The 10,642-nt window shown below is 36.2% G+C and overlaps 1 protein-coding gene across 1 annotated transcript; it reads left to right on the top strand.

Annotated features, from left to right (window-relative positions):
• The first annotated feature begins 1,164 nt into the window (after window positions 1-1,164).
• LOC127087845 (short-chain dehydrogenase RED1) lies at window positions 1,165-2,378 on the top strand. The gene is made up of 3 exons (XM_051028762.1): window positions 1,165-1,522; window positions 1,603-1,762; window positions 1,998-2,378. The coding sequence occupies exons 1-3, from the start codon at window positions 1,177-1,179 to the stop codon at window positions 2,335-2,337; spliced, it is 846 nt and encodes a 281-aa protein (XP_050884719.1). The 5' UTR covers window positions 1,165-1,176; the 3' UTR covers window positions 2,338-2,378.
• Window positions 2,379-10,642: the final 8,264 nt, after the last annotated feature.

Raw genomic sequence — 10,642 nt, 5'->3', positions numbered from 1 at the left:
CTTCCCAAGAAAAACTTAGGTCTAAAGCCTTTATAAATACCTCTCCCTCAATGGGAGAAAGAACACATCTTAACTACTATAAATCACACCGTAGACACGCTTATACACAAGTAACTAACACATATACAAGACATCCCATTTCACATGAATATGTCATCAAAATCACCACAAAACAACTTCGTGTAGGGCTTCTCGCCGTTGCAAGCAAACACTTACCACTATATATTGTAATTTATCTACTAAGACCTTTGAATATTCATGTCTTTTGCAGGAGCGACATGCAGACATATATTTTTTATACAGTAGTGCAATATTGTATATAAGTTATAATCAATATTTGTTATGATCTCTAAGCATAGATGCTTTAAATATATTTATTCATTTATTTATATTTTTATCTAAATATCAACAACTTTTTCTAAATCGCGTTCTCATGGAAACACCTCCGTATTATTTTAAAATAAAAAAATCATTTACTTGACATGTCCAATACTTGATAACTTTCTTTGCTTCGTTTTCGGGAATTTTAAAATAAATCTATTAACAAATCAGTATTGTTATTAATCACAAAGATCTTAGTTGTGAATACATTATTCAAGCACAAAAGAATGAACAAAAACATTTTAATTCATAAAATATCAACATATCTTTAGAAGGGTAGAGAAATGCCACTTAGAAGAATATGGAGTTAACATTACTTTTTTTATTTTTTATAGGCAATATTTACTTTATTATTAAAAGTAAAAACCATTATGTTTTTCTTAGTCAATGAAAATTCTATAATAGTAAAAAAAATTGTATTTCTTAATTAGACTCATTTTATAATGGTAAAAAAGATTATAATATTTAATTGTAGATATTTTATAATGGTAAAAAATAATTCAATTATAAATAAATAAAATTAATTAAAGTAATTAAATATTTTAACAAATTTATTATATTTTCTCCGGTATCTATGATTAAAAAAAAGTCTCTATAATTAAAAAAGTTATTTTTTAAAATCGTTAAATAATTTATATAATTTAAATATGTTATTTATTCAATATATTTAAAAGATTTAAAATTTTAGAATAGACATTAAAGTAATTCTTAATATGAATATGAAATTCATTTTAAAGGTGAGAAATAATTCGACATGTATTGCTGAGTAAAACTCTTGTTACAGACACGCACGTAATGGATATCAACGCCGACGATTCAAAACTGGTGGTCCTCATCACGGGTTGTTCCGGTGGAGGAATAGGTCACGCCCTTGCACGCTCCTTCGCTGCCAACAACTGCATAGTGGTGGCCACCAGTAGGTCACGTTCCACCATGGTGGACTTGGAGCACGACCCCAAGTTCTTTCTGCAAGAGCTTGATATTCAGTCCGATGAAAGCGTGAACAGAGTTGTTGATACTGTTATGAATAAATACGGTTGCATTGATATTCTAGTCAACAACGCCGGTGTTCCGTGTGTGGGTCCAATAGCCGATCTTCCTCTATCTGCGATCAAAAACACCTTCGAAACCAATGTGTTTGGTTGGTAATTGTTTATAATAAAGAAAATCTGAATATTTTACTAACCGGATTCTTGATTTTAGTTTTGCTTATATGTGCAGGTTCTTTGAGAATGATCCAGGCGGTGGTTCCTCATATGGCAGCTAGGAAACAGGGAAAGATTGTGAATGTCGGCAGTATTGTGGGGTTGGCCGCTAGACCTTGGTCGGGTGCCTATGCTTCCTCTAAAGCTGCTCTTCATGCTTTGACAGATGCATTAAGGTTTTTAGGTTCCATGATTTCAAAGATTCATTTAAACTCACACGTCCAAACATATTTAATAATATCAATTTTGTGCCGTATTTTTCTTTTTTTAAATTGATTCATGATTTTTATTTAAATCGGTTTGGATTAAAACATTCCCACCTTTATTCATATTAGTATTGTGGACTATGCCATTATTTTACTTTTTAGTTGCTTGTCATTTTGACTATTTTTGTTTATATTCAACATGCAGATTGGAACTTGGACATTTTGGAATTGATGTTGTGAATGTTGTCCCTGGACTTGTGAAATCAAATATGTTAAAATCCAGCATATCCATCTACAATAGCATGCCAGAATGGAATCTGTTTAAGCCATTTGAAACAGGATTCCGAGAGGCAGTTGTACTTACTCAGAAGTCACAATCAGCCACCCCTACTGATGAGTATGCTAAACACACTGTAGCTGCTATCCTTAAGAAGAAACCACCTGCATGGTTCGCTTATGGTAAATTTACTACCATCATGGTTATCATGTACCATTTACCCCTTTGTGTTAGAGACTTTCTTTTTAAGAAAGCAATGAAACTCTAAACTACATATTAGATTCCCATTTTGGCACGAAATAAGATATATTGGGGGAATGTCTTGTTATTAAGTATTTTAATTGTAATATTAGATTTCCAATAAGATTTAATCTAAACAAGGGCCATTTTAAATTTTGGGAGTTTTTAGGTAGGTTAGTCAAGTTTAAGTGTGGAAAAAAAACATGGGTCATATTTTTCTGTGCTTTGATCGTGACAAATACTTTGAGGTTCTATTTAATCGTGGTTTAATCATATTAAATTTTGAAATTTATGTGGTAATTTATCTTACACACTCTTAAAGAAGGTTGGAACCATATTATTGTGTTACTTTTAATTCGGTAAAGTAGCAAGTAGAGATACATTGTTTACTTAATCACTTTAGATATAAATGATTAGGGTCATTAGGATAAATCGTGGTTTAATCGTATCAAATTTTAAATTTTGTGTGATAATCCGTCTTACACATTCTTAAAGACGGTCTGAACCATGATATTATTATGCGGTTGTGATACTTTAGTTCTTGTGATTTCTTTTCATATATTTATTTTTGAGTTTAATCACCTTAGTAGTAGATACCAATTTGTTAGATCGCGATAGCGTTTAACAAATGGATTTCATGAATTAATATTGTAAAGTAACAAATGTCAACCAACATCCTTGCGGTCTTCATAAATGGTCTTTCTAGAATGAGAGGTATCTTTGGGGCTGCTCCAATGTCCAGTACCATGAAATATATAAGAAAATATAAATCATCAATTTTAATCAGTATATCATTAGTAGTTCCCACTGGTTTTCTGCAAGTTTTATTTGTCATCTGCTATGTTGCCATTGCTGGCTCAATTTTGAGGTCCCTAATTCTTTTTACCACTGATAATAGTATTATGTGTAGACTTGCACCCAAGTTAGTTAGTGCATTTACAACTTTTATATCACATATAGAGACATTTAATATGACTACACCAAGGTCTGCTTTCTTCTAGGGTGGAGTTTGTTGGTTAACTTTGCAATTTTCCTTTCGCGGCCTTTATTCTTATGGTTCTTATAATTCCCCTTTCATTACTTCACCAACAATGATATGAACATCCTCAACCACACCACAATGCTCTTTGGAATTTTTTGGGAGTTAGCATTGGATGTTTTTTTTTGGGATATCAACTAACTGTTTAGCTAATTGGCCAACTTGTATTTCACTGGTTTTTATGAAAGCTTCGATATTTTTATGGCTCGCCATAGACACCTGCATAAATATATTAAGTAAGTCCTCCAACTTTAGTATTTTGTCTTGTTGTGGAGGGTCTTGTGTATTATGCTAAAAAGATTATTTATTGGATTAACCAACTTCAAATCTCCATCCTTGTATTCAATGTAACCCTTTTCCATATAAATTACCATTTTCAACTTTGTAAAAATCTATGGAGTCTTGTCATTTACAGACTACCATCCCATTAAATAAAGTTAAGCTTTCGTCCAATTGTTTCTACTCTTATTTACTTCAGCCAATAGTTTAAATTTTATTATGATCATTTTTTAAATTAAAAATTTTTAATCAAAATCATTTTTTCTTAAAAAGCATATAAAAACAAGAAATTTTTCAAAGCAAATTAAAAAGGAAGTATCACCAGCACTTCAAAGAGCAGCAAGTCCTTAAGTGCTAAGCATCAGAGGTTCCCCAAGCAGTTAACCCTTTGGGTGTTCCTAGTTGTTTGTGTTGATCCGGTTCCCCTGCGAAGTATTTGTTCCCTAGCGGAGTTCCGATTCTTTTCCCCAGCTAAGTTGGTTGATTCAGTACCTTGCGGCGTGTTATTTCCCCGACAGTGTTTCTGTATTCCCAAACAGGGTTGATCTTCAGCAGAGTAGGATGTTTTCCCCAGTAGATCGCATTGGTTTCCCCACCAATCTCCATCCGACTCGCTCCCAGTCAGAGTTTCCTCCTGATTTCTGAGCAGCTGTTTTGTGTTTATCTTCTGTATGGTTGTCTCCCATTTAATATGGCGTAGACCTAAAATTCCTTGCAGACTCGATAGCTTCGCCTCTCCTCAGCAGATCTCCTTCCTCAGCTATATTTGAGCCTTTGGTTTGTTGATTTCTCTGTTCTCCAGCAGTTGTCTCCCTCTTTTTGTGGATTGACCGAGGATTGTACCGATGATTCAATTTCTTTGCGACACCTTTGTATCCTTTGTGATCGTTTTGTCAGCATAATCATCATATATATATATATATACCTTCATATAATTTCATAATTGCATATTTGCATCGTCATATCTGATTAACTTGTTGGTTTGAGATTCTCATTCTCTGTAGGCGGTACTTTATCCCCATACAAATTTCGGTGTTTGTCCTCCCTCAATTGTAGAGCGTCATCCCCTTAGGCAGAAAGACTTTAACCTTTCTCCTCTTCCCCACTGAGTTTGTTCCTCGTGGATGATTATTACTTCAGTTTCCTTTCCAGTTGTTTATATGGATGGAATCACTCCCCTTGAGTTATATCCTCATTGGGTTGAGTCTTGATTGACTGTTTCTGTCTATCTTTTACCTAGATAGATGCTTTGAGTCTTCTAAGAGTTTATTACCCAGTAACTGGTAATATTCTTCTTAGTTTGAAGTTTGTTACTTCTTGCCCAATACCCGGCAAAAGTACCCCCATTTTTCTCCTCGGTAGAGTCCCTAGTGGATCTATTCCCCAGAAAGTATATCCTTGATATGTTCATCCTAACCAATGACGGATATCTTTCTCTCCCCTGCCTGAGTTTATCCTTGATATGTTCATCCTAACCGATGACGGATATTCTCACCTTTGGTACTCTACCCAGTAAAAAGGTAGTTGTAATCCCTATTTTGTTCCCCAGAGAGTTAATCCTTGATATGTTCATCCTAAACGATGACGGGTTTCCTTCTCTTTGCGGTCTTCTACCCAATAACCGATAGTTGTAAATCTTGCTTTTGTCCCCTTCGCGGAGTTAATCCTTGATATGTTCATCTTAACCGGTGACGGATTTTCTCTTTGATGGTATTCTATCCAGTAACTAATAGATGCAATTCCTATTTTCTTCCCTCTCAGAGTCTATCCTTGATATGTTCATCTTGACCGGTGACGAATTTTCTCTTTGTTGGTCTTCTATCCAGCATTCGATAGATGTAATTCCTACTTCTTGTTCAGTTGGTTTATCCTTGATATATTCATCTTAACCGATGACGGGTATCCTTCTTGACATTTCCCAGGCAAGTCTATCCTTGATATGTTCATCTTAACTAATGACGGATTTTCTTCCCTGTTGAGTTTATCCTTGATATATTCATCCTAACCGATGACGGATACTCTCACCTTTGGTCTTCTACCCAGTAACTGGTAGTTGTAAATCCTATTTTCTGCAGTTTTCCCCAGCAAGGTTTTTCTTACCCAGTAACCGGTAATGAATACTCCCTTTTGTTGGTGCCCAATGAGTCATCCTTGATATGTTCATCCTAACCGATGACGGGTTTTCTCTCTGTCAGATCTTTACTATCTCCTTACCCAGTAATAGGTAGTAGATAATAGATTTTTGCTCCTCCTGTGTTGAAGTTTATTTCTTCCCCAGTTGAATCGAGTGTGCATTTCCTTAGTGAAATCGCTCTTCCTGCATGATTCAAGTACTTCAGTTTTATCCTGACTTACTCGTATCCCCTGTAGATGTTGTTGTTTCCCCGGCTGAGTCTTTCCATGTTTGTATGGAATTCCTCGAGTCCCCAAGTAGTTTTAAGCCGTAGCCTGGCCTACGCATAACTCCTTTTTTCCCCAAAGTCTTTGTTTCCCCAATGAGTTTTCCTCACGGAATATGTTATACTCTTGTGGATTTTCGGTCTCTCTGATTTATTTTCCTTTGTGGCAACATTTCCCCATTGAGCATTAACTTTTGCATTCATATCATTTGCATCATGAGGTCTCTTAGGGACCAAAATTTGTTTCTATGTTGTTATTTAAGCTCATTCTACTGAGTCGACATGAAGATTTTAACCTTCGCCTTCTCATATAAAATGTCCTTAAATAGGGGCAGCTGTAACACCCCAATTTTGACCCTAAGATCCCTCATGAAGTTTCATCATAAGCATTAGCATTGGGATCATACCTTGGCATCCTCCTTACCCATCTTTCATTGGGTTTATTTTGGGAGAGATCACCAACACTGAAATTTTGGTATCAGATATGAGATATCGAAGGTAATGTCACGACACTAATATTTGAGTAATGCAAACAGGATAAAGATAGAAAATAGTAATGCAAGAGACACAAGCAATTGTTAACCCAGTTCGGTCCAACTCACCTACATCTGGGGGCTACCAAGCCAGGAAGGAAATCCACTAAAATAGAATCAGTTCAAAGACTCTCCGTACACTTCAACAAGTTACAGTCTTTCTCACCTAATCTCTACCCGTGCAATTTCTACCTAAGCACTCTTAGATATGAGAACCCACTCACTTCCCTACAATCACACTTGTGATTTAAACAAGAATTCCTTGAGAAAAAAAAACACTTTTCAATAACACAAACTTGATCTTGCTTAACAGTTTTAATCAAGTAGACACACTCTTGATCTTGCTTAACAGCTTTGATCAAGAAGACACACACTTGATCTTGCTTAACAGCTTTGATCAAGTAGACACACACTCTTGCTTACAAGCTTTGAGTGATAAATTACAACCACAAATCAGACCAATTCAATCATCTATGGATGACTTGAATGGCTTACAAGTCTCACGACTAAACAAGACACAAACCCTAGCTCTCTCAGTATTTCGCTCAGTATTGGTTGTGTACAAATCAGGTTTTCCAAGTCCCTTTTTATAGAAGCTTTCAGCTGGGCTTGGACATCTTGAAAACCCTAAACTATTTTCCAATTAAATCTTCTCATGACAGCTGGTTAGATCTCCTTGGAAAATAAGTAAATCAGGTTGTAATCAATGATTGAATGCGCCTGCAAATCAGATCTTCAATCATACATAGATTGCCATTAAATGCGCAATCACAAAACACATAACATTCTCCCTGAATGTTCTGTGTACAGGATGTCATGACATCGGGTCTGACATCCTGGAACAATCCTGCATAATTCCATAATTCCATTTATAATTTCCAGCAGGTACAGACATATCAGATGCCATGACATTGTGTATGACATTCTGAAACAATCCTACATAATTATGTTTCTTAAACTCCAGCAGGTACACAATATCAGATGCCATGACATGGTGTATGACATTCTGAAACAATCATGCATAATTATGTTTTCCATTTAAACTCCAGCAGGTACACAGATATCTTATGTTAAGACATCACAAACAACATCTTGTGAACACTCTTTGTTTTACCAAAATTGCTGCCAACACTTAGAACCAACAAACTCCCCCTTTGGCAAATTTTGGCTAAAATATATGCCTGTCAATTTTGTTCACAAGGAAAAACACATCAGCAGTTAAACAACATAACAGCAGTTTAAGCAGCAACAGAAGCAAACACAATTACTAGCTATAGCTACTAGTAATACACACAAGTACAAGGGTACTTCTTCTCCCCCTAAATCTGTGCTACACAAACAGAATTACTAGTTATAGATGCAACTAGTAAGACACACAAATACACAAGGGTTCTTCTTCTCCCCCTAAATCTGTGCAATACAAACATCTCCTTTAATAATAACATCACCTATAACAGTCAGAATATCATTCTGACATCTGCTTCAACATCATCTGTGCACCACACTAGACATCCCTTTTGACATTTGTAAACAGAACAGCATTCTGTCTTACAACAAACATATCTCCTTCAATAATAGTTATTCATCTGTCCAGCTACATCAACACATACATCTCTACAACAGCTCCTCATATTTAACTGCTTCCACATCAACACTTCTCCCCCTTTTTAGTCAAAATTGACCAAAGGTGACCAATTAGACAAAATAAATGTCAATTAGCCTAGCAGAGAATGTCAGATCAGATGTTATAACATTAAAAATGTTAAAACATAATTGTTAGGAGATACAAACCATCATCATACACAGCTGTGATAGCTGAGATAATGAACAAATCCATGGAACTCATTAAGAGCCCAAAATATTACATAAAGGCATCAGTAAGGACTGCCACAAATTACACATATTTAAAAATAAATAAAAAATCTTCAGCATCCAAACAACAGGGGGACCAGCTTTCATACCAGTCAAACCAACCCAGTCTTCATCACAGCAGACAGTCTTCATTTCAGGGGGTACTTCACTACTCAGTCTGAGGAAGTAACATCTTCTTTTCACAACCACCTTGCAAAACTCCTTGCTATTTTTGTAAGAACTATCCTCTGGGATATTAACCAGAAACTCCTTTGATTGCTATAGATTCTCATGAACGCAAATCCCCAATTTCCCTCTTAAACACTCAAATTGATTGACATCCAAAGCTTTTGTGAATATGTCAGCTAATTGCTTTTCAGTAGTAACATGCTCCAGTGCTATGATCTTCTCTTCCACAAGTTCTCTAATGAAGTGGTGACGAATATCAATGTGCTTTGTCCTGCTGTGCTGAATAGGATTTTTGGAAATATTTATAGCACTCAGGTTGTCACAGTATAATGTCATGACTTCTTGTGTGACATTATATTCAGACAACATTTGTTTCATCCAGACCAGTTGAGAACAACTACTCCCTGCTGCTATGTATTCAGCTTCAGCAGTGGATAGAGATACATAATTATGTTTCTTGCTAAACCATGATATCAGATTGTTCCCCAAGAAGAAACATCCTCCTGATGTGCTCTTCCTATCATCAGCACTTCCAGCCCAGTCAGCATCACAGTAACCAGTCAGCATAGAACCAGATCCATGGGTATATAACATCCCATAGTCATTGGTGTCATTGACATATTTCAGTATTCTCTTTACTTGGTTTATGTGACTGACTTTTGGTTCAGCTTGATATCTAGCACAAACACCAACAGCAAATGCAATGTCAGGTCTGCTTGCTGTGAGATATAGCAGACTACCTGTCATACTTCTGTATAGACTCTGATCTACACTGACACCATTTTCATCTTTGGAGATTTTCACATGTGTAGGAGCAGGAGTCCTTTTATGGCTTGCATTCTCCATGCAAAACTTTTTAACAATGTTCTTGGCATACTTGCTTTGAGATAGAAAGATAGAGTCTTCCATCTGCTTGATTTGTAGCCCAAGAAAGTAGGTCAGTTCTCCAACAAGGCTCATCTCAAACTCAGACTGCATTTGTCTGACAAAATGTTCCACCATCTGCTCTAACATCCCACCAAACACAATGTCATCTACATATATTTGTGCCACCATGAGCTTCCCTCCTTCATTCTTCATAAATAGATTTTTGTCAATACCTCCTTTCCTGTATCCATTGTTAGTGAGGAACATTGTGAGTCTCTCATACCAAGCCCTAGGAGCTTGCTTCAACCCATAGATGGCTTTCTTCAATCTGTATACATGTTGTGGAAGATTTGGATATGTGAATCCTTTAGGCTATTCAACATATACTTCCTCATTTAAGTAGCCATTCAAGAAGGCACTTTTTACATCCATTTGGAACAGTTTGAATTTCAGAATACATGCCACTCCAAGCAATAATCTAATGGACTCAAGGCGAGCTACAGGAGCAAATGTTTCATCAAAGTCTACTCCTTCAACTTGAGTATATCCTTGTGCTACTAGTCTTGCTTTGTTTTTAGTAACAACCCCTTGTTCATCAGATTTATTCTTATATACCCACTTTGTGCCTATGACATTTACTCCTTCAGGTCTAGGGACCAGTTCCCATACTTCATTCCTCTTGAATTGACCTAATTCCTCCTGCATGGCATGGATCCAGAACTCATCAGTCAAGGCTTCCTTAACATTCCTAGGTTCAATCTTTGACACAAAGCAGCCATGTGAGATCACTTCCCTTGCTCTAGTAGTGACCCCTTTATTTGGATCTCCTATAATGAGATCTTTGGGATGATCCTTATGAATTCTGATAGAGGGTCCCTAGTTGATTTTGTCATCTTCAGGTTCAGCTTGGGGAGGTTCACTTTCCTTATTTTTGTCTGAGAAGTCAGCTGGGGGATCATTCAGAGATGTCTCGACATCGTCTGTGACATCAGCATGTTGATCATCCACCACAACATTAATAGATTCCATCAATACATTAGTTCTGGAATTAAACACTCTGTAAGCTCTGTTGTTTGTTGAATAGCCCAGAAATATTCCCTCATCACTTTTGGGATCCATCTTCCTTCTTTGTTCACGATCAGCCAAGATATAGCATTTACTACCAAATACATGGAA

The sequence above is a fragment of the Lathyrus oleraceus genome, chromosome 5, assembly GCF_024323335.1.
Source record: "Lathyrus oleraceus cultivar Zhongwan6 chromosome 5, CAAS_Psat_ZW6_1.0, whole genome shotgun sequence".
Lineage (NCBI taxonomy): Eukaryota > Viridiplantae > Streptophyta > Magnoliopsida > Fabales > Fabaceae > Lathyrus > Lathyrus oleraceus.
The sequence above is the reverse complement of the archived record's forward strand: the minus strand, read 5'-3'. Positions and strand labels throughout refer to the sequence as shown.

Bases quoted from the DNA above. Each gene is read 5' to 3' on its own strand.
- LOC127087845 (XM_051028762.1), top strand. From the start codon at position 1,177: ATGGATATCAACGCCGACGATTCAAAACTGGTGGTCCTCATCACGGGT. The intron at 1,523-1,602 runs GTTGGTAATTGT...TTATATGTGCAG, and splicing joins CTTCGAAACCAATGTGTTTG to GTTCTTTGAGAATGATCCAG. The intron at 1,763-1,997 runs GTTTTTAGGTTC...TTCAACATGCAG, and splicing joins GCTTTGACAGATGCATTAAG to ATTGGAACTTGGACATTTTG.